The sequence below is a fragment of the Coffea arabica genome, chromosome 4c, assembly GCF_036785885.1.
Source record: "Coffea arabica cultivar ET-39 chromosome 4c, Coffea Arabica ET-39 HiFi, whole genome shotgun sequence".
Lineage (NCBI taxonomy): Eukaryota > Viridiplantae > Streptophyta > Magnoliopsida > Gentianales > Rubiaceae > Coffea > Coffea arabica.
In genome coordinates this window covers 12,583,190-12,606,421 of record NC_092316.1, presented here as the reverse complement: position 1 = coordinate 12,606,421, position 23,232 = coordinate 12,583,190, and the positions used below count along the sequence as shown (strand labels likewise).

Here is a 23,232-nt window from a genome sequence, read left to right as displayed (position 1 = left end):
AAATATAAGCAAAAGAAAGCTGCAATAAACAAGTTTTAAATTCACACCAAATTATATAGAAATTTAATTACTTCAATGGAATTATGTTGAAGCAAAACAACAAATAATCAATGTCACTTATCTTGGAAAAAATGAATTTGAGATCGGTGAGTACGGTAGCAATAAAAAAATTTGGGAGGAAAAAAATGACAAAATTATGAAAGAGTAGAAAGATGGAAAAATATAAGGAGTAGACAAATGTAAAGAGCATGGAGAAATTGTAAAAAAATCATTAAATAGGGAGAAAATAGAAGTAGAAAGCCATTAGACAGAGAATGTCAGGTTATTTAATTAGATAAGGATTTTGGATAGAGAATATTAGGTTGTTTAATTCAATAAGGATTTTGAATGCAATTAACAAACAATGATAGATTTGGTAGATAAGATAAAATAGTTAAAGTAAATCTCTTGATTCTTATCAAATTAAGCATTCAGTTACGATTCTTGTGCTGAAAAAAATACATACAAATTCAGCACCACTTAATAAGTTCAGCAGAAAAATTTTTATTTATCAAACACCCAAAACATCTAAATGTCTGAATGAATTCAGTTTCAGACTTTTTTATGTTATCAAACAGACACTAAGTTAAGGATCATTCATTACATTCAACAAAAAGTTATGATAAGAGAGATTGTAGGTTGTTCTATTCTCTTATAAGGAGAATTGCAATTACCCGATCCCTTGTGTTTAAGTTTTTTGGTAAGTACGCTTCTTTATCTAGTAATGTTTTCTGAATTTTGATTTAGTCTCTAATCATTAATTCATTACTATAAAATAATAATACTCCTAATTCTGATTTCTTCAACAAGTTCAATGGGAAGATTTATATGGTAGCAGAGTCTCGATTATCAGAGCTTCCTATGGAGAAGGCAAAAAAGAGTGTACCTAATGGACCCGTTAATGATTCTGAGGGCACAAATCCTAAGACAAAGTGCTGGTACTTCAGAACCGTCAATAATTTTCAAGCAAGAAAACCAAATTTTCACAAATCGTAATGGACCCGTTAATAATTCCCTTCAACTCAATTCAATCAAAGGCAATATATGTTCAAATACCAAGAAAACCAAATACAAATCACAACTTTATCAATCACCATCTCCCCATGTATCAATTTTCAAGCAAGAAAATAACTAGACTCACATGTGATTTTAATTGAAGTACTGGTGCTTGAGCTTCAGTGTGGTGGCAGGCTGGTAGCACGAAAATTGGAGAAGAACGGGTGCTGGAGCTTCAAGCTTTGAAGCTTGAAAAGGCCAAAATCCGACGGCAACAGAGGATTTCGTAGCTTGATATTCTTACCGAAGCAATGGCTGCTGCAGCTTGAAGCCTTGAAGCTGTCGGCTGTAGCTTGTGGGTTCTTGGTAGAAGCCGCAGCGATTTGTCTTGTGGACTCTTGGTAAGAGCTGTAGCCGAAGCTTGAGGTGGTTTGATGGCTTAAATTAGGGATTTGATTTGGGTAGCGGAGAGGAGAAGAGAAACGACAAAGGTCTGCTTGAGGAGAAGATGAAGAAGACCTGAAGCTTTTTGACGGAACTTTTTGACTTTGAGGCAAAATTTGTTAAAACATTGCAACTAGGGCCTGCAATTCTCTGATAAATTACAAGCCTACTCCAAATGTTTTCATTTACTTGCAAAATGAGTCTTGTATTTCACAAATTAGCAAAAATTTGTGGGATCGAAGTAGGATCGTAGGATCACGATTCTACACGATCTTACCGATCCTATCTCGATCCTATGTAGATTCAAGGAATTTGCGATTCTGAGTGCGATCCGGATCGATTTTGACTTTCCGGATCGTAGGATCGTACGATCCGGATCGCGATTGTACGATCTTACGATCCGGATCGCGATTTTAACAACCCAATTATATAAACATCAGTGCTAGTCAAATAACTGGACCAAACATTGCTTACATAGCCAAAGAGTACTTGATAGTATCAAACTTACAGACTAGAAAATCTGTAGTAATCAAACTTATTCCCCACGTACATCTTGGCCTTATTTTACATCAGAATTCAGAGACAGAGAACTAATTTCTCATGTATAAGCCTCATCTCCCCTTCATATTTCTTTTAAATCTGAAGCTGAGCAGAGTTCTTTGGGATAGCACCAGCCTCATTGAGCAGTGGAACAAGTTCACCCAACTCATGCTTTCCTGTCACAGCTGCAATCACACAACCAAAAAAAGTTGTAAGACTCCCCTAAAATCCAAATATATAAATATATCATTTGTTAAGTACTCTTTCATATTTTATCCTTCCTTCTCTTTTACTAATAAGAACTTGGACCCTAGGGAAGGGAGAATGTGAATAACCAATCCTTTTAAGTTACAATATCTTGAGATACTAAAAGTTGACAAAACTAGTAATCATTGGACTACCATGGTCTACATCAACCATTGACAAGGAAGAATGTGATTGACCAAGCTCTAGAGAAAATTATATCTTGAGGCACTAAAAATTGCTCAACAACCTTTAATCACCTAATTGAGATATAACTATCTCGAGACATTTAAAAATTATGGTTCATAACCACCAAAAGAAAATAACCTCTCTTGTGGACCATCACCATCGTCCACAAATGGATAGACTTTTATTTATGAGAAGTATCAATGTAAATTGGATCTATATCAAAAATTTCATGAAAAAGAAAGAAAGAAAAAAGAGCAAATGGACTTACTGTCACAACCACCAATGTGTTTGCCAGCAATGAACACATTGGGCACTGTCCTTTGGCCGGTCCACACGGCTAGAGCTGACTGCATTTCAGTTCCATCAGCTTCAAAATTGACAAACAAACAACAGCACATCAATTTCGACATCAAATGAAGCTGTAAATCAAGACATGAAATTGCGAATTTCCAATCATTGATCAACAATAAATTGTTACTAGAATACAGCACTTACTTTCCTCATCAAGTTCAACAACTGTATGAGTTGCACCTAGCTGGTCAAGCAACTGCTTCACCCTGTTGCAATAGCCGCAGAATGTTTTACTGCACAAAAACACTACTAATAAGGATCTATATCCAATATCTAAGCCAATACCTATTAACAAAAATAAACAAGATAAGATTAGTTAGCCAAAAAATCAAATATAGCCCAGATCAAGAAAAGATTAATCATTTCCTTTATTGGGGTTAGGAAACACAGGCACACACAAAAGTTGTAATAGGGGGCAGAAACCTGAAGACAACAACAGGATGTGAGGAAACAATTTGTTTAACTTTGGAAAGAGCCATTTCTATTTCTTCCTTGCTCTTGTTTGAACTGAATAAAGATCCCATATGGGCACAAGAATCCCCTTATATATTTCTTGCTATAACAGGATTTGCTTATCAGGTGTTATGTAACTGGAATTCAGCGTTAGTACGTGGGGTGTTGAGATGGGGACAGATATATGAGGCTGGGGCGTTGGAATTTGGGTTTTGGTTAGTGTACTTGAAGAAGGTAATCAGGCGCAGTTGGCTGTGTTTTGTTTAATGATTCGGTTCAGTCAGATTTGTCCCCAGTTTTCAGCTGTCTTTGCTTCTGGAAGGTGGTGCAGTTTTTCCTGAGAATCTCTGATTATTCAATGGGCGGTAGCACTACCAGTAAAGCATCTTTGTTTGGGATGTTCTGTAATGCATTGAATCAATTCCATAATCTCGTAACTTTATTTCATTTTATGAAATCTTGTAAATTGCATCTTATAAGCCTTAAACTCTTTCCTTGTGATGTATTGTACCCCTAACTTTTTTTTTGAACAATTTGCTCCTACTGATTGTCTACCACTTTATTTTGAACAAAATGGTTTACAAAATTCTTTTGGTTTCAAGGAAATGAGGATGGGATAAATCAGATTAGTATTACAAAATGTTTTATCTGATGTAAAATTTTCTGCAAATGGAAGAGCCAGTGCTTTGTTTTCTTGAATTGAGTACAAATGGATGGTTTACATTGTATATCTGTATGCAGGACCACTATTATCTCATTACACTAAGCAAGTAATGCATAATCCTTCATGTCCTTTAACTCAATGTCAATGAACCTCCACACAGCTTCTGCATTCAGCCACTGTTTGGCGATGTACAACTTAGGCCTCTACATTATTAATCTCACTGCCAGAAGATTTATATATTCTTCTAGATATATAAGCTCTGAAACCATCAAGAAATTCCAAATTAAGTAACACTGGAAATTCTAAAAAATTCAGAAGGCAGGCTAATCCTCAGCATTCGAGAGATCAGGAATGGTCAAGAAAGCTAATGACAAGATTTGTGTTAGTGTGGTCATTTAGATGAAAAGATGGATTCTAAATCTTTTGACAGTCTTGATTTTGCCTTAAAATCTGATGATGAAGTCATTGAAGGGCTTCCACTCCTCTTAAGATTCCAAAATCCACTCCATGTGCCTTGACTTGTAGAAGGATCAGTTGGAGTTGCAGCCCTTTCTTTGCTAAAGCTGGACCTAGCTAGTTCTCTTAGTTGCCTCAGCCACGGTCTTTCATCGGAACTTCTGCTACTGGATCTCCTGTCACCTGAAGAAGTAGTAGTCCCTTCACCTTCAGCAGTATTATACAAAGGGAACTTACTTTCCAGGTTTTTTATCCATCGTTGAGGAATGAAGAGCAGAAGAAAACCAATCAAAGCGATTTTCAAGCCAGTCAAGAAGTTCCCAGCAGGGTCAAGTTTCTTTGCCTGCCTATATAATGCGTAACTTTGATTGATCAGTTGGGCTAAGAATGCCAACAAGAAGAGTGAGAGCATGAAGATCCCAATTTTTGTCTCATCCTTGGCCGAAAATCCTTTATATAAGAGCACCAAACAGGTAGCAAAAATGCCAAATTCACAGGAAACTGAGATGATCTCAACCAACTGGACCTTTTTCTTGATGAAAGGTTTCTTAAGCACCATGAAAAAGAGTTGAAAAGAGGTTATGCAAAGTAAGGTAATCGTGGGAGTTCTTGAAGCCCAGTTTTCTGAATATGCACCAGCAACAATCCCCAGAACAACACGTTTGGCCACTTCAAGCAATGTGTAGTATATACGTAGAATTCCAAATACTTTCTGTATAAAAGGTGCTTCTGCATCTTCTGTCTCATCATCTGAGGCAATAATTCTGTCGCGTTGCTTTTGGACATTTCCACCTGTAATCTGAGATAGCATGTACTTAGGGGGACCTCGTAGATCCTCAAACAGAGGTCCTAACATTGTTAGACATGTAGATTTTGAATCGTTCTTCCAAGTCCATTGGCCTCTTTTACCAGGGCCTAGCGTTACTCGGATAATCTCTTGGTACCAGTGAATAGCCTCTCCCTCTTGATGCACCTCCTTGTATTGAAGTAGCTTTCCAAGTGTAATTCCCACAGATAGGAACAAAAGCAAGGCCAGCAGGAGAAAAAATACTACAGCTAATAGCAAAATGCCCACAACCATCCCAGAAGATGCTCCTCCTTCAATCATAAAGCAAAAAAGCAGAGCTTCTTAAACCAAATTGTAAGAATTACTAAAGATGGATATTGAGCAATTGATTTATGCACAAGTTATTTATATTCTTGCTCAGCAAGTCAATGTACTTCCTAAAGAAGTATGAATTGCATAACATAATGTTCCTTATGTTGACCTCAGACAGCACGATTAAGGGTAACAACGCATTGGACCAGTATTAAGGAGTTTTCAGTGGAAGATTGCTACTACACATAAGGAACTCCACACACTACACTAGTTTCATTTAAAAAAAGTACTGCTTGACAAAGGAGATGAGCTACCATGACATATCCCTTTTTCTGTATTAACCATACCACAAACTGAGAGAGAGAGAGAGTCTGATAAGTTGATCAATACCAAAACATTATTCTTCTTTTTCCTAAATTATTTATGGGGGAAGAGGGAGGTTATGGGAGATTATTGATGGATTTCAAATCTAACAAACATCTAAGCTCAATGGTTAAAATTTTAACAGCCTTGCTACTGATGTTAGTCCATTAACCAAGAATCAACGGTTGGAGATATGTTATCTGGACTCAAGATTTGATGCTGTTCAATGAACTTAAAATCTTCTTTCTCTTCCAATATAGATAACAACGAAGTGCAAAGGAAAACTGTCAAAGGTGGGTTTCTTCATGCAATGAACTTTTATTCTACACGTACCCTAATATATCCTGTTATTTGGAGGAGTGGAGTTAAGCAATAAGGAACCTAAATAAAAGGAAAAATGAAAAAGGAACCTGAATTACCTTTAAGCAAAGCTGCTGAAGCCTCACAAATACAAGGCAGTGCAAGAATTAGAAGAAAGATCTCAAAGCGTGGGAATATCAATGCCCCGTAGCTTCTATTTTTTTCAGTATTCTTCTTTCTCAACCATAGAATTGAAAAGAGTAATGTATGCAACAACATTAGACTGCCATAGATTACTGCTAACCAGAACATGCTTCTTTTGAAATCTCTCCACCTGAAAGAAACAGAATGTGGCAAGACATCACTAATATAAGGATTCTTCCAACACTTGAATGATAGTAAATGGGAAATTTTGATGCACCAAATTCCAATAACAAAAACAGGCATGCAAGTACACGGGCAACAGAGACATCAGAAACAAAGCACATCGGGAAACAGATTTTAGTTTCTCAGTATTTATTGCACTAACGGTCAAAAGGCTTCAATGCCTTTCACCAAGAAGCACAACTAATGATTGATGTTTTATACATAATTTGACTAGGCTATTATACATATTATCTCTGCTTATCTCTCCAACCACTATTCAATTCATTTTTTGTCAGGGTAACATATTTTCTTCATTAGCTAAGATGATAATATCTTTTAAAACTTACCCATGTGCAGTTTGAGGATTCACAATATGCTCTGCTTCAGGAATCATACTTTGGCCCTGTGTCACATCATGAGGCAATGAGAACTTGAAACACAAACTAAAGTAGAATAAACACAGAAATCTTGGACAGAAACCTACTTCTGACCTCAAAGAATGTTCTGTATTCCATAGGAGAGAGTGGCAACCCATACACTTTTGGAGCTTTGAGAAAATTTTGCTCTTCAGATGTCAAATCCATAGCAACGCCCGGATAGTGATGTTTAGAAGTAAAAGAATATGGATTCGTCGGGGAATTTGTACCCCCCATGTGCGGTGGAAATTTCAATGTTTCCCATGGGAGTCTAAAATAGGGAATACTCCATTGTAAACCTCTTGCAAATTCAGAATACTCGACAGGCAAGGAAACTGCTAACCACCTAGACAGTGCATAGACCTGAATGTGGCTTGCCATTCTCTTCCTCGATAGAAAAAAGATATTCAGTTAGGTTGAGCATTATGCACAAAAAAATGTTTAGTTGTTTTGCACACTTCATGCAATTTAACTTTATAGTAAATAGCCTAGTTAATATTGCCATGATGAATAACTATTGGAAAATTCATTTTTAATTCTCATAAATGCAATAAAAGGATAAGATGGCTATGTGGAACATACTACCAAATATTGTCTAGCATGCTCACTTCTTTCTTCCCAAAGACTAGAAATTCACACCCTTTTTCTGTAAATTGAGTGTATGCAACAACTGCTGCTAATGTAAAGAGATGCCAGTAAATAGAAATGTAATTACGTTATTAGGGGTATACATCCCATAAAAGTGAACATTCTGAAGTTTTCTCATGAAAAGAGAGCACTAAATCTGAGAAATATAGAAATAAATAGAAAAAGATAATGGAATATGCTTCCCAATTCTGAAAATGTGGATTTCAGATTAAGCTTTTGACCATTGCATCATGTTTCACAGACAAGTAGATGGACGTTGATTCAATTAGGACACTAAGAGACGAACAAATCTTAGTATCCAAATTTCTTGTTTCATAATAACTGAGAAGATTAGAGTATGTGGCAAAGATGGGAACTTACAAAAAGGCTTCTTGTGGGTTCAGATGTCAAAAGAGGAGTTGGCCTTTTGAAAGCTCCAACTGATTGGAGGCTTGCAGTTGAAATAGTCAGAAAGCCTGATACTAAAGATGTAACTGCAAATGCAGCTGTTATGAAGGAGGAAAGCACCAGAGAAACAACAGATACAGAGTCTGCAACAAATACAATGAAATGAAGGAGATCAAGAATAAGAAGAAATAAAGAAGTGGTATCCAAAAGGATTTAAAGTTCTTCTAAATAGGGGTGGCCAAATGGAAAAGGAATAAAACCCTTACAATGTCTCACATGCAGTATATTCGAACCTAGGTTTCTGTTTCCAGCAACATCCTCAGTTATATTTTCTGGAATACTGATGGATATGCTACCGTCGTCTGCTTGTACATCCACGGTATATGTACTTGTGCTCAATTTCTGAAAGCTGGAAATGTATGGAACGACGTATGAATCGTTAGAGAACTATGACAGGCACTTACAAGTAGCAATAGTTTTTTGCATCTCTAGCAGTTAAAATTTCTAATGTGCTTTAAACTCTCAGATGAATAATCCCACTGATCACAGAATAAGCTTATGATGGCAAGAACTTCAAACTGAGCAAATAACCAGCTACTATAATTTACTCAACTTCAAAGTTGCTAACCTCTCCAAATGTCCTCCAGAGATGGATATATGAGAAGAATTAAAGCCAAAAACAGGCTTCATGAACTTGATGAGTACTGGAATACTCTCATCTTTTGTCCTCGTATGAGAAGTTGTACTTAACCTGACAGTAGGCCTCAGAGAGTCTGCAGGTCCAAGCACAAAACAACATCACAAGAAGGAAAAGGATGTGTGAAAGACAATAAGACATCACACTATTACTTGCCTGGAATGTAAAGGATTTTCCAAACAAATGATGTTTGAACACAAAAAGAAAGATCTTGGATGTTCTGGTTAAAACTGATATGTTATGGAATGTTCTTTACACAGCTGTAATACATACCATAAAGGAAAGTTACTGGAGCCATGGGAGAAACAGATGTCCCCTGTCTACTAAGAATTTGGTTTGAATCAAAGCTAACTGTGATTATAGCCATGTCAGGTATATCTTTGACCTGAGTACAGACATAACAAGTAACCAGAAAACATTTACAGATGATTAGACTTAGGAAACAGTCATTAATGCCATGAATTGATATGTGTGTGGAAATGATGCAAAGAGAACAATAACCTGAAAGCCAAATCTACGTTTCCCAAGATCATTGCCTCTAATAGGAAGAAGTGAACCCAGACTTGTATTTACAGTCTTCATAATTTCAGCTGACGAGTTGAGAACAGGTTCGGTAAAGTACAAATACAACTTTAGGTTCTTGGTCTTATTTGTTGCCAGCACTGTTCTAGCCTCCCTGTTAATCTGAAGTACCTTTGCAGGTATATGAGTCCTTAAGTTGGCGAATACACTTCTTCTATCTGGTGTTTCACAAGAAACAAATGAGAATTAGTACTGGCTGATGGTTCTGAAAATAAGAATAGTAAAATTTCTTGGATAATAACTTTCAAGCATTTATCTTTACCATAGACCTCTTCTTTAAAACCCTTAGATAATTAAGAAGTTGCAATAGCTAATTCAAACTCAACAATCATGCAAACTTTGCAGTGTGTGCAGCTTTTACAGTCTTTGTACAATGAAAAGAATAGGGAGTGTGACAAGAAGAAGAGCACAACCAAGGAAATCTGCCATTCAGTCATGCATGAATTTCAAATTTTACTCTCTCTAGTAAGGTGAAGACTTACCAAAATGAATATATAAACTTGAATTTCCTGTCCTTGTAAAACTGTTTCCCGCAGAGTCTGTACAAAAATTTTTGTCCATCACCACTACCACCCTTCCATATTGAACACTTGTGGACAAACTCACAGTAAGTGAAAATTTGAGGTTTGGTTCAATGACATTAAGCGTGTTTGGCACAACCTGGCCAGCACCATAAACAAGAAGCTGTAGATAATAAATGTAATTTGATCAGAATCTTGTTGAAATGGAAATCTGGATGCTAAAAATCTAGGTTACTGAATAAATATACTGGGTAATGTCTATGAAATAATGAGACTGGAAAACAGAACTCATGATGAACTATGAACATATTTGAAATCAGAATGGTCAATGATTCGGAACACTGAAGCTTCAACATCTAATTTTCAAAAAGCAGCAATGAGTATGTGTCTCAGAATATAAATGGAAGGAAAGAGGACTGTCTTTCCACTAATAAAAAAGAAACACATCCATATAATGTGGAAACCACTGTATAAGAAATGGAAGACAGTAGTGTCATTTATCTTCTTATCTTGTATAGTATCATTGATCTGCTTCTCAAGTTCAAGATGGTAACGTACTCACATTGCAGGCATCAGGAGAAGAACACTGGAAACCACCTCCGTCAATACAGGGTTCGCTGAAAGATACATATACAAGAACTTTTGATGCATTTGTGAAGTTTGTTGATGCTGTTACAAAGGCTGTTGGAGGAATAGTGTCTGTGAAAAGTAGATGCAAGATTAGATTCCAATGTACTGAAGTTGCAGCCAGAAATCCAACAAATAATGTGTAAGCATAACATGATGAGGAGGGAATCAGCATGAACTTTTCCATTCATGATTTGAAAAATCAAATATTCATGCTATATGTCAGCCTATATCAGTCAATGAACGGTTTTAGCTCCACAGTACAGCCCCCAGAAAATTTGTTTTGATAAAACCTACCGTCCTACTTTACCACCACTATAGTTAATCCAGAAAGCTTGAGTTGATATAAAGCCTTATATCATTGTTGTAGACGGACACATATGAAGATATGATACATAAAGATTCTCTAACTCTTTCCATGATGAGGACATCTTACATTGACTTGACACATGAAGTGTTTATGTGGATACAGCAATAAGACAATCTTCCAGATGATACATTATATGGTCATTTTCAAGTTGTTTCATCACATCCCTATGGACTCAAGGAGAAAGTCTAAGTTATCTTCCAATGATACAAGTCCTGATAATATATGTGCACCCTGTTAAGTTGATAAAGAATAATTTTGCTTCTATGTCTATCTTAAGTGATTATGTGTTGTATCAAATGCGTGTGTGCAATACTTAGTTTACACACAGTAGTTACTTGATTTTTTTAACAGATTATGAAATATAACTTCATTAAAAGATTGAAGAAACGATCCCTGTTTTTTTTAGCATGTTTAAGTTGTAAAAACCAAAACACCACAGACGATCAAAATCAGTTGAGGCCAATGTCTACAGTAAATTGCACCGAGACTGGAGACTCTTTCAATGACTAACAGAATAGAAGCAGCGTGGGACTATGTAAAGTACTATTAAGTAAAAAAGTGAATTTTGAAGGAAGATTGCTCAACCAACACTCCAATTGTAGCTAGTGCAGCCAACTCCTTGAGACGCATTGGTGCAGACCTCAAAAGTGTGATTTCCATCCTGCAGCTGCGCATAAGATACACTTCTATTCTCACAGACTGTAGCTAATCCATCATCCAGCTGCAGTTGCAAGTTGCAAGCAAGAAGAAAATTGTGAGCACAAGAATAAGGAAGTAAAATTAAGACGAATACAGCCCAACAAGACTCAGCAGAAAAAGTCCAAAACCAGCTAAGTTAGCTTTGAACTAATTGCATCTTCTTGATGACAAAATTAACCAATTTCAGTATGATTACTTTATCTAGCCTTTCACACTGTCATTGCTCTTTTTACTTTCAAATTTGGAGTGGACTTCCTATAACTGTAGCTGCAACTGGATCACCCCCATTCTCTTCTTTTCTGCTCTTCTCTTTCCTAAGAAAAAAAAAATTAGTACTTTCTCCCCAGTCCTTCTTTTCCTCCCAAACCTCTAGCTCAAAAGGGAACAACACCAAAAGAGAATGCAGAAATCCACCAAAAGATTGCTACAAGTAGTACTCAATTGTGTTTACTTTTCTGAAATGCTGATAAAAGTTTGTTACTTTAACCAATTTTATCAATTAAGATTCCCAATAACTAAAGGAAACTAAAAGGAAACATCTTCACACATCAACCTAAACAAAATTATGCATAGTTGCAAGCCAATGAAGTAATGCATAGGCAATGCTCCAAATAACCATTGCATGCATCAAATAACCTTGCAGTTTGTAATACATTCTCTGCAACTTTCTCCATTCACCACGACTTCGAAACGAAATGTTGCATAATCCCTTTTAGATACTGCATAAGGAGTCTTTAGCAACTTGACAGCAACCTCTGAATTACCACGCACAGCTCCCACACCGAAGAGCAAAATAACCCATAACTGCAAAACCAGCCAGGATGATGATGACATGTTCTTTAAGCTTATCATTCTTAGTACTTCACTGAAGCTGGTTAAAAACCAAGTAAAGGGACCATTAGGAATATCTCAACAATGCATTTTTCTGCATGCAACAGGTTTTTTCTCTCCTCAGGAACTGAAAACTCAGTTAACTCGAAGATGTACTTCGATTATGAGCAATGTGCATTCTGCGTGTGGAGGAGAGTGAGATTAGCAGCTGCAATGAATAATTGAAGTAAGAGAGAGAGGATTGGAGAAATGGGATTAGTGGTTGATGAAGGTTCTGCTGTGGATTGTGCACATGAGACTGACAGTGCAACACTGTCTAGTATAGTGTGTCTAGATAAGAGATCAGAGAGAGAGAGAGAGAGATTCTGAAAGAAATAAGAAGTGGAAAATAAATGAAGAGAGTCCAAAGAGAAAGGGAATCATGCAGACCTATAAGTCAATGATACAGCCATAAATAGGACAAGAGGCTTTCAGTATTATGAGAGAATCAAGAAAATGACTCTGCAGCCATCAACAGCTAATAAAATAAGAGAAAGAAAGAAAAAAAATAGAAAGCAAACAAGAAAATTAACGAAAAAAATAAAGAGAATTGGTGCAAATTTGACAGATGAAGTTTAGGACTAGTAGAGGGGGACAGTACAATACAAAGTGTGGAGTTGTGGCCAACGGGAGTTGCATAATCTTCTGCTGTATGGACAATGATTATGACAAATGTCATAAGGCGACAGGACATGCAGAAGTGTGAAGATAGTTAGTTAATAGGATCTTGCCATTCTGTTCTGGAAGAAATTAGTAAAATAATTGTCTTTAATTGGTGAATATAATTCACTATCTTTTAGAGAATATTGAGTTTATTGTAAGGTATACATTTTTTCCCTTTTGTTTTTTGTTTTTTGATGTTACATTTTAAAATATGTAGTGCTGGTGCATCACTAACTAATATCTTGATGAGGGATCAAGCCAGGATCTTTACCAGCCTAGTGGCGGACTGGTAACTGATAATATACATGGACACATTTTTATTTTTTATAACTTGCGTTTAATATGCACTTGTTAGTAATACAGTAAATTTATATTTAACATATTACGTAAATTTATATTAAAAAAATTAACACATGAGACCCATTTTTATAAGGTACTGATTGGACATCTATTAAACAAATACTACATATATATGTTAAAGATAAATGAAGTATTCCGTCAAACATCCGTTAGACAACCCCTAAATATATTAGTAAAAGAGAAGTTTCAAGAGAGTAAGAATCTGCATATGATTTCAACATTACTGTGCAGTGGAAATGTATAAAATAGATCATTTTTTTTGTCGATACGATAGCTTCCTATATTATAAACAGATAGATGCGTACACATTAATTTTATATATAGAGATGTACGCTACATTTTAGATAGAAGTTCTTAGAACCCTGTGACACCGAGCTATTTATGCTCTTATTGTAGGCCATAAAAGTACTAATTTCACGTGCATTTACAGCTTATGGCCTCCAGTGCACAAACCATCACATTGGCCTAGGAATCTTTATTAAATTCAGTCTATTACTGCTACATGCCAGACCATAGAGTACAGCATCAATAAATCCTAACCCCAAAGGCCCTACTAATCCAGCTCATTCTCTGTATTTATTGTCCCTAAAACCTTGTACGATTAAAGAACAATGAGTTATGTGGTAATAATACCCTGACATGAAGCAACAAAGGTTTGCAGCTGTTTGCTACTTTGCTCCACTTTTAGCTGTTTGAATTTATGGCAGACCTACCATTTTTGGTATGTTCCCCTCGAACATTTCTCTCCATGAGGTATATATGCTTTTTCATTTTTAAGGCAACACGAGGCGTATCGCATTTAATCCCAGGAAATTCCTGGTGTTTACTAATGAAGCTGTTAAAATTCTCTTGTTTTAAGGAAATCTGAGGATAATTACATTGAATTCGACCAATTTGTTACTGTAATGCGAGCTAGTAAGATTATTTTATTCTTAGGCCATCATTATATGATCAAAATCAACTTTTCCAAGTGAAAGTTTAAATTCCTCTCTTAATATAACTGGCATTTCACTGCCTTCCATCTTCTCCTTTCCCATAAAATTCAGGTTGGTTTTCAAAGAAAGTGATACTTTGTTTCAGTGAATTGCATGTTTCTCTGTTATAAAATTAGCTCAGAAGGGCAACGTGAGACGGGAGGATGCCTCTCTATCCTCTTTTCAGTGCCCCTTAATGTTCTTTTTCTCCCCTCTCTATAAATAACACCAATTGTAAAGGTATGCTAGGTTGAGAAGGAAAGATAGGTCAGAGGAGGAACTGTGCCTAGAGATAGCGTTTTTGAGGTCAGGCTTGAGGATAGAAATCATACGCAAAAACAGTCACCACAACCATCACTATGAATGATAATGATCTCTTTTTTCATTTGTTCTTCCATTTTGTAACTTAAGAGGGGCTAATATATAGCCAGCGACAATCTCTCTCTTCTTGTCAATTTCCATTTACGTCCTTTTTTTGTAGAGCATCATCTTATTGAGAAGCCTTGGGGTTGGTTCAAATGGTTTCGGGGAAGTCTATCTATTTAGTCCCGAGGTCACGGGTTCGACTCCTCTTTAACACTTGTGTCTCCTTTGAGGGGAGTGCACAAGTATAGGAAGATTAGTCTGATAAAATTGAGATACTCCCTGTGTTAATCAAAAAAAAAAATACTATTGAGAAAAGTGACCCTTAATAAAAAGACAAAAGCAAATGCAAGTCCAAATGAAATGAAGGGTGAGTAGGTAGTGGCACAAACTCAGAATACAAGGCCCTTTACATACAGCTAAAGAAATGACCTACAAGAGAGGGGGGAAAAAAGGACCAGCAAAGAATTTGGGTTTTGTTCAACACCTAACTTAGGACCCCAGAGCTAATAATACTGAGGATTGTCTTGGAAATTAAGAAGTTACAATAAGCAGGTTTGAAAAATTGATCCGTAAATCTGTAGGGTTGATTCAGATGTACTGCCATCCTCAATACCTAACACATGGTCCTTACTGAAGTTTTGTGGTTTATATATTATGTATCTGCCTGACTGTGACTGACTCAATTGCCAAGATAACCAAGTTTATTCTTCTTCTGCATTATTGTTTTTCAGTTGATAAAATGGGAAAGAGAAAGAAAGAATAAGTGACACCTGCCTAAACTAGCACTGAGCTCTAATGTGTTGTAACTTGTAAGCAAACATACTAGACATGGGCCAAATGCAAATGTTAACAGATCCCATATGCCTCAAGCAGAGTAGTTTCACAAAGAATGGGTCAAATTTGTCAAAGTAAATTTAGACGCTTTTCATTATTGCAAACCTCAAAAGAACACTAGTTTTTCAGGAGATATCCAATTACCAAAGTGATCACATAAAGTAAATCAGTATGTCCTAAAGCAATAGGTGCTCGGCCCACTTGACAAATGACAATTCATAATTAAGACAAACAATCAATAGTCTCTCTCTTTATCCATTCTACTTCCTGAGTTACTGGATCCTTTTGCCGCTTCCCACACCATAACAAGATGGTAAATCCTGAACATGCCTCACTCCAATGGCAGCTCAGCTATGTTTCATTTTTCAGTTCGACTTCCTTTTCAGGAAATGAATCAGGGCGTAATTAAATGTAACTGCGCTAGAATGGCTCTCTTAATACAAGACAAAGCACCAAAGAGCAGAAATCCAATGTCAATTTCAGATGCCTTTGGTCCTAGTTTCCAGAAGATCCTCTGTGACTGTAAATACCTTAATTTTCATCATCTGAATTCATAATCTAAATTCCGGTTTCAATATGATTTACAAATACAGTGCTTGAATCAGAAATACCCATCCTTGTAGACAGGACAGTTGAAATGATCTCCACTAATCGACCCAATAGATAAAAGGGGGAATACGCTAAACTCTTGGGAATCTTCACAGATACTATGCATCAGGTTTCATAAGATCATTGATAAACATCAGCTTGAGGAATCCATAAGCGAAGGAGCTTGTCATAAAATGAGCAAGTGGCAACAAGTGACTTCTTTCTCTTTGCTTCTGCATGTTGCTCCCCCCTCTGCCAATCTGCACCATATGCAAGTGAACCATGTTTCTGATATGTTTCAATTAATTCTGCTTTATCCCCATCTATTTTCACAACACCGAATCCATTATGCATGCACGCTGTCAAAATGAGCACAGGCGTAGAAGGATGATGCTTGATTCTCCAAACTCCTCCACCTAAACAAATCGAAGATTCATTTATCGGTCTAGAGATTGATCTAATATCCCATATCCTTAAGTTCTCATCGTAGCTACCAGTGAGTAAAATATTAGCATCATGTGGGCTCTTTGTGATACAGCAAACTCCCATTTTATGAACTTTTGTGTTCTGGAATACCAATTTAGAAGGGCTATCTCGCAGATCCCAGCAACTGAATTTGCAATCATCTGATCCAGTATAAACAAGATGCGGTTGGTGGATATCAAAGGAAGCAGTCCAGAGCTCAAAGTCATGTGCTTTCCATTCTAGTACAGTACTCAGCTGCGACTCTGTGAGGGAAATTATTGAGACTGACCCATCTGAAAGTCCCACAGTGATGGAGGTGGCAGAAGGATTCCAGTCTAGACACAAGCACATGGACGAACTCACATGCTCATAACAATACTCTTTGAGAAAATTTCCTGCATCAATGAACAACTATAAATCCCAAAAGAAGATGGATTATTTAGTTAAAGATGACGAAACCAGGGAATTTCAACTGGAAATCACATATGTTTAACTTAGGTGAAGTAAAAAAACATACGAAACATTTGGATTTTTGGCTGGCATTCAAGCAACGCATATGTTCATATTGCTCATTTTTCAACTTTTACCAGCCTAGAAACAGAATTCAAATGCAAAGCTCCCAGTGCTACTAATATAACCTTGTGACAAGCACTCAAATGCAGCCAACCATCAGGAAGGTTGGTGCTGTTGACAAATGAGCTCCAGCTTTTTCTGTGACTGTGGATCTTGGAAGTACATAACAACTAACAAATTTAGCTTTCAGAGGTTCACACATCCTATCTTGCATTTCAAACTCAAAACAGGATTACTTTGAATCCCATGCCAGGAAAATATTCTGAGATCACATTAAATGCACAAAGAATTGTCTTCTCATCATGGTCATGCGGAGCCAGATGCCTTGTAGCAATTAGATATTAACACTCAAACAGAAGTACTGGAACTTCTTCCTTTTCGACGAGTATACTGAAGTAGCCTATCAGATCATTGATAGCAAATAACCCGGGCTTCTGTAAAACATCTAAACATAATTTTGTAATTCAAGGTTGCAAATGAAACGATATCCAATTAAAATTTGTGCATGACAAGTAAAAAGTTCTGAGAAGCACATCCATTAAATAAATTTCATGGTAATATGAAAGAAAGCACATCTATTAAATGAAGTCTTTTGCTGTTGCAGGTGATTTACTGTTCTAATGACAGTACATAACCATTTGTTTTAATCAATACATCTCAGCAGAATTATACATAAAAGGCTGGAATCTTCAAAGTCCATTTTGTTCATTTTCGATATAGATTTCTTGCATTTTCCTTCAATCCAAGAACCAGCAAAGATAGCAATCTCAGAAAAGGTCGGATCTTCATATTCTTGTTCTTCCCTTGTTTCCCTCTTTTGTAGGAAAATGATATCCACAGGTTACACAAATCAAGGAGGGAAGCATAAGAATTTACTAAAAGTACGAGACTAAGGAAAATGAGGCAGTCTCTCATTTCAAAAAGTTACCAACAATAAAGAGACAAATTGAAAAATGGAACATCAACCAATAATGGTCTCAAGCATACCCGATGTTTCTGAGCCCTCCACACAACATTCAAGTCGATGTATCCTTAAGTAACCATCAGCATCAGCTTGAGCAAGAAAAGGTACAACATCTCCCCCTACTGGGCTCCATTTTATATCAAAAATCCCAGCTGTTTCCACTCTGTAAGTCAACTGAAGACGACCCACCTCAGCATCAACATCAAAAAGTGATATGCTACCAGATCGTTTAGGCTGATCACCTTCTTCTAGCGTGTAGGTGGAGGCAGCGAGGACATGCTGAAACGAGTCATGGGGACAAAACTCCACAGCATCCGCATTACCATCCAAATAACAGTGATTGACATCCATATATTACCTAATCATTTTCAATATAGCATGGAAAAACAAGAACAACTGATCAGCTTTCTCTTAAGCATTTTGTCAAACAACTTGCGGGCATACACGGAAACCAACACCAAAACTCTTCAACCTGTACTGTGATTAACAATTCACCCGAATACAACATAAGCAATAATTACTGATTTTCATGCAATCATTATCCCACAAAAAACAAACATTTTCAAGAGTGTATAACCTTTATAAGATATGATTAAGTAAAAGGGTTGAAGAGAGGTGAAATTACTGTTGGTTGCGGTTGCGTGTTTCGTCCTTTCGGGTTTTCAAAAACTGGCGGGGGTCGTCCGCCCGTGGGTAGCTTCATATTACTAGGAGGCATTTACGCGCTTCGCGCGATAGAAATATAAAATGCCCTGCCCAATTTTGAATTAATCAAAATAATAATTTATGTAGAAAATAATTTTTTAAATATAAGTATTGTACATGTCTGAAGTGTTGTTGATATTTCTTGGATGTTTTTTCACAAAGCGTTTGGTGAATGGCAATTGGCAATGTACATTTTTTAGAAAACCATTTCTGACGTGGTGATGGAGTACCGCACAAGTTCCTCTTGTTTATGATTACAATTAAGAGGCCAATATTTAAATATCTGTACTTTGTTTCCAAGGCACGAATCTTCAATAATTTTCCAATATAAGGTTTTTTTTACCTACCTTTATTACATGCAAACTATTAATTTTGTTATCAATTATTCTTATTTAGTAGTGAGAGGTAAATAATAACAGACTCTAAAAAAAGTATAAATTAATTTTAATATTGTCATTCCATTAAATATTTTCTTTTTCTTTTCATACTTTTTTATCATACATGTTTTATTACGCACCATTGAAAATGTTATTCAGGGCGTGTAGTAAAAAGGACAAAAAAATTATCAGTCACGTGTTTTTTTGTTACCAAAGTTAGCATTAACTTTATTGCTAAACGTCAAAGGCTAATAAGTACATTCCGTTGAAACACCTACTATTAAAGTTTAACATCGATTTGAGGTAACCGAAGTACATTCTTTAGTAGAGCTTGATAAGTTCATTATCAAAGGTTGAAGCAATAAACAACAGCAGCAACTTGCTGAACATTAAATTTCCAGTGGGGCAAATCATCAAATGGAAAATGCAAAGTGCCATGGATACAACTTCTCTATCCCTTTTCGATCGAACACCAGCACCGCAAAGGAAGTCTTGGATTGTGGAATAAAGAGCAATATCTGACCATTTCTTAGAGCGTGATCAATAACAAAATGGTTCCAATTTTGATCTAATAATCTGCCAGTCATACCAACATGATAATATTTGTGACCACTTGTAAGAGTTATGGTTGGCGTGTTATCCTCATTTAGCCTCAAGTCTGCAAATTCTGGTAGGTCCTATACGTGCGCGAAAAAAAAACGTTATGAGTAAAACTAATAAACCTAATAAGTGGAAAACAAAACCTAATAAGTGGAAAACAAAACCTAATAAGCGCCCAAGCCTCAGGTCTGTAACACTTTATTTCCTAACACACACACAAAAAAGAAACCTAATAAGCCTAAGAAGTGGAAAACAATACCAGTTTGTATTTGTACTTTGATAGATAAAATTGATAAAAGCAATTGAATGCAGTCCAATCATGTTTTAGGAATGGATTAATAGACGAGGCAATATGGATGATTGATTCTGGGACTTCATGGCCTGCTCATAAAGTAACAAAAGAAAGCATATCAGCGATACTAAACACCTTGGAAGCCAAAAAAAAGGATACTATCTGTAACAAAAAAGATTAAGGAAATAAGTAGATGCCTTTGTTTGTGAGCATTGGTAATGGAAGAGTCCAAGGCATTAAAATGTGAGTCTGTGTCTCTGAGAAAGCTAAAACATCATAGATAAGATTTCCCTTCGTGCGCAAGAAAACCATATTATTTTCGTCGATAAGATTGTCTTTGCAGAAGGAATGCCATCCTTGTTCGAAACATCCATCTTTGATGTTGATTTGCCAATGCTGTATACCATGGTAGATTGTAATAGCATGACCGTTTTGAAGACCAAGTGAATGAAAAATAGCAGCAGAGATTTCCTATAAGAGGAAAAAGCTAGTGTGAATTTATCTGTTTTAAAAGAATGTATAATAGTGATCTGAACAGGTAACCTGCTTTTCTCTGTTTGAGCAAAAGAAAACGTGACACCATGGTCTTCCTTCTGGTATTTGGGATATCTCTTGATCAGCTATTTCTGTAACAATTATAGTTAGCAATAAAAATAAAAATTATGTTCATGACGAGCGAAAAAAGATTCGAACATATAATAATGGAAACTGGGAAAACAGGATCATATACCTGTATTTGCAAAAGCTTCTGAACTGATATCAATGATGTTTTGCAACCACTGAGTGACGGAAGTGAAAGAGTATAGAGATGGTTCACCTGTGTACTGCAGCACCATTGGATAGTCCTCAATGAATTTTCTGCTGATATAGTATACAGCTGCTCCTTCATCTGATGTCTTAGTTGTTGCAGCATGGATGTGTTTCTTATCAAATGTGCAAAGGAAAAACTTTATGTTATCTGTTCCAATTGCTTTCCATTTTTTGAAAGGATTTCTAGGCTTATCCATTGGAAAAGTGATGGGTTTTGCAACAGGCGCTAGAAAGAAATGGAAGCATGATTTCATGAATGTTTGAGATTTATTTATAAGACCATGTTGTTTAATACATGATGTAATGAAAAGAAGGCCATCAGAGAGGGTAGTTGAATGAGTTAAATGAGAAATGAATAGAGAGACTACAACACGGTCTTCGGTTGTATGTGCAATAAAGAGAGGTGTCTAGATTTTCTAAAATAGCAACAGAGCAATTGATTATGTCAGTTGAATAGAGTTTAGATATATCAAATAGAATAGAGAATCTCTGAACACTGATATTTGTTCAGATACAATTTTAATAGCTATATTAAAGGCTCTGCATTGCAATTGATTATCAGAAAGTTGTGCCGCAGTTCAGGGATCAAATAAGGAAAATAAGCATAATGACATATAGTAGATAGATGAGCTGTAAACAGGCCATAAATAAAAGGGTTTAAATGTCACCAATATGTCTCCAGTGAGACAAGTTTACACAGCAGATAATACAATGACAAAAGATCGCTGGGCAAGAGCAAAAGTGTGATGATAGAAGACCTTCTTATAAGGACAAATAGACCAAGTATTACTTGTTTTTTCGCAACCTGCAAAAGTGCAGGATGCTGATATAGTGTGTAATAAGACAATATGCTTAAATAGGCCTACACAGCAGAAAGAGTAACAACAACAGATGTTCTGATGAGGACAAGCAGATCAAGCATTCTTTGGTTTTTTGCTGCTTGCGATGGCACAAGTATCTGATATAGTAGCTCCGGCTTCCTCGTTGAGTTCCATTCTTTTTGCAAGGCAAACGCGTGTTTTTGAGGAACCACACGGCGTATCTGCACACCTAACAAACATATCTATACACAAAGCCCAACAAAGACCAAAAATAGTGATTAATGGAAGGGATAGGAGATACCTGGAATGGTAATAGCAGAAGGCTGACTTTCTGCTTCGGAAACGTGTTGCTTCTTATCAAAGCAGAGTTGGCTCTTGGGAGAAGAACATGGTTTCTCTGCGCAACAGAACAAGCGAAAAGAAATAAAAAAAGATTTGGGAACGGGCATTTTAAAAAGTATATGGCCAAGCATGCAGCAACTACCTGGAGTATCAGCTACAGAAAGCTGACTGGCTACATGAGAACTACTTAGGAGCTGTTCCTCAAGAAGGTCATGGTCTCCGCTGTCTTCAAAGTAATAAACAATTGTATATCGCTGATAAGTCCCATCATCTTTGGTATTTCCAGGCTTAACCTGAGCAATGAATGTCTTGGACTTCAATGCGTCATGAATTAGTTCCAGCGGGAGTTCTTCATTCTGAGAATAAATTCAGGAGAATGGCTGTGTAAGAAATAGCAACAAAGGGCTCCATAATACGCACTTTTTTGTTTTATATAGCAGAGCATCAGTTCATTAGTGTAATATAAACCTTGTTATAAAATTCCATTGCCTCAACAGCAGAAATGCCAAGCAATTGCTCAGCTAATTCGCCGAATACCGAAGCTGTCATAATGCCGGAATCATCACTAAGATCAACATCAAAGCGGCACCTGGTTCGAAGGTTAAATAACATGAAAAAATAGTAAATGCTTCAACAGTACAGATCAATGTTCGGTAAACAGGAATATGTAGCTTACCGTGGGGTCGCAGGCTGCCTTTCGTTACAGTGATTGCAGGTAAAAGTGTGGCCATAGTTGGCCGATGTTTGACGATGACATTTAACACAAGACATATACCAATATTTTTGGAATATGTTCTGGAAACAGAAACGAGCTTTAACCCAGGCGAGCTGCGAACATCAAAAAAAAAACTAAAATGCACGGCATATTTTCTAGTTTGATAACAAAGCGCAGGTATTTCAATATAATGACCTTCTGAGTTGCGAGAACAACCTGTACAGTTGAAATTTTGTGCTTTGACTGATGAAACATCCTGGGACTATGCATGTTATAAGTTTTTTCCTGAACCAGTGTAGCAAACTGGCTTTCATTTCTCATGGCCCTTTGATAGAAGATAAAAGTAAGTACATAATTAGTAGGTACAATATACAATTGCTACTTTTGAAATCAGCAGAAGGTGAAAAGAAACACTCCAAACTAACCAAGTTTTCAAATGACTTGCATTTCCAACAGGCGGATC

The 23,232-nt window shown here is 36.5% G+C and overlaps 3 protein-coding genes across 4 annotated transcripts; all 3 read right to left on the bottom strand.

Moving 5' to 3' along the window:
* Window positions 1-1,035: 1,035 nt before the first annotated feature.
* On the bottom strand, window positions 1,036-3,677 carry LOC113739893 (glutaredoxin-like). Its single transcript, XM_027267300.2, has 4 exons — window positions 3,226-3,677; window positions 2,947-3,035; window positions 2,720-2,818; window positions 1,036-2,204 (listed from the first exon to the last, which is right to left on the bottom strand). Exons 1-4 carry the CDS (start codon window positions 3,324-3,326, stop codon window positions 2,113-2,115), a joined length of 381 nt encoding a protein of 126 aa, XP_027123101.1. The 5' UTR covers window positions 3,327-3,677; the 3' UTR covers window positions 1,036-2,112.
* Window positions 3,678-3,914: 237 nt separating this feature from the next.
* LOC113739892 (uncharacterized) lies at window positions 3,915-12,657 on the bottom strand. Of its 2 annotated transcripts, XM_027267297.2 has the most exons (13): window positions 12,087-12,657; window positions 11,337-11,472; window positions 10,317-10,453; window positions 9,716-9,917; window positions 9,153-9,391; window positions 8,925-9,036; window positions 8,583-8,727; window positions 8,221-8,363; window positions 7,928-8,097; window positions 6,995-7,303; window positions 6,851-6,906; window positions 6,257-6,471; window positions 3,915-5,473 (listed from the first exon to the last, which is right to left on the bottom strand). In XM_027267297.2, the coding sequence occupies exons 1-13, from the start codon at window positions 12,300-12,302 to the stop codon at window positions 4,311-4,313; spliced, it is 3,243 nt and encodes a 1,080-aa protein (XP_027123098.2). In that variant the 5' UTR covers window positions 12,303-12,657; the 3' UTR covers window positions 3,915-4,310. The 2 variants fall into 2 exon arrangements, with proteins under 2 accessions (XP_027123098.2, XP_027123100.2); XM_027267299.2 differs by lacking the exons at window positions 11,337-11,472; window positions 12,087-12,657 and having other exon boundaries at window positions 10,313-10,441.
* Window positions 12,658-15,824: 3,167 nt separating this feature from the next.
* On the bottom strand, window positions 15,825-18,955 carry LOC113738753 (uncharacterized). Its single transcript, XM_027266010.2, has 3 exons — window positions 18,733-18,955; window positions 18,131-18,465; window positions 15,825-16,965 (listed from the first exon to the last, which is right to left on the bottom strand). Exons 2-3 carry the CDS (start codon window positions 18,456-18,458, stop codon window positions 16,247-16,249), a joined length of 1,047 nt encoding a protein of 348 aa, XP_027121811.1. The 5' UTR covers window positions 18,459-18,465; window positions 18,733-18,955; the 3' UTR covers window positions 15,825-16,246.
* Window positions 18,956-23,232: the final 4,277 nt, after the last annotated feature.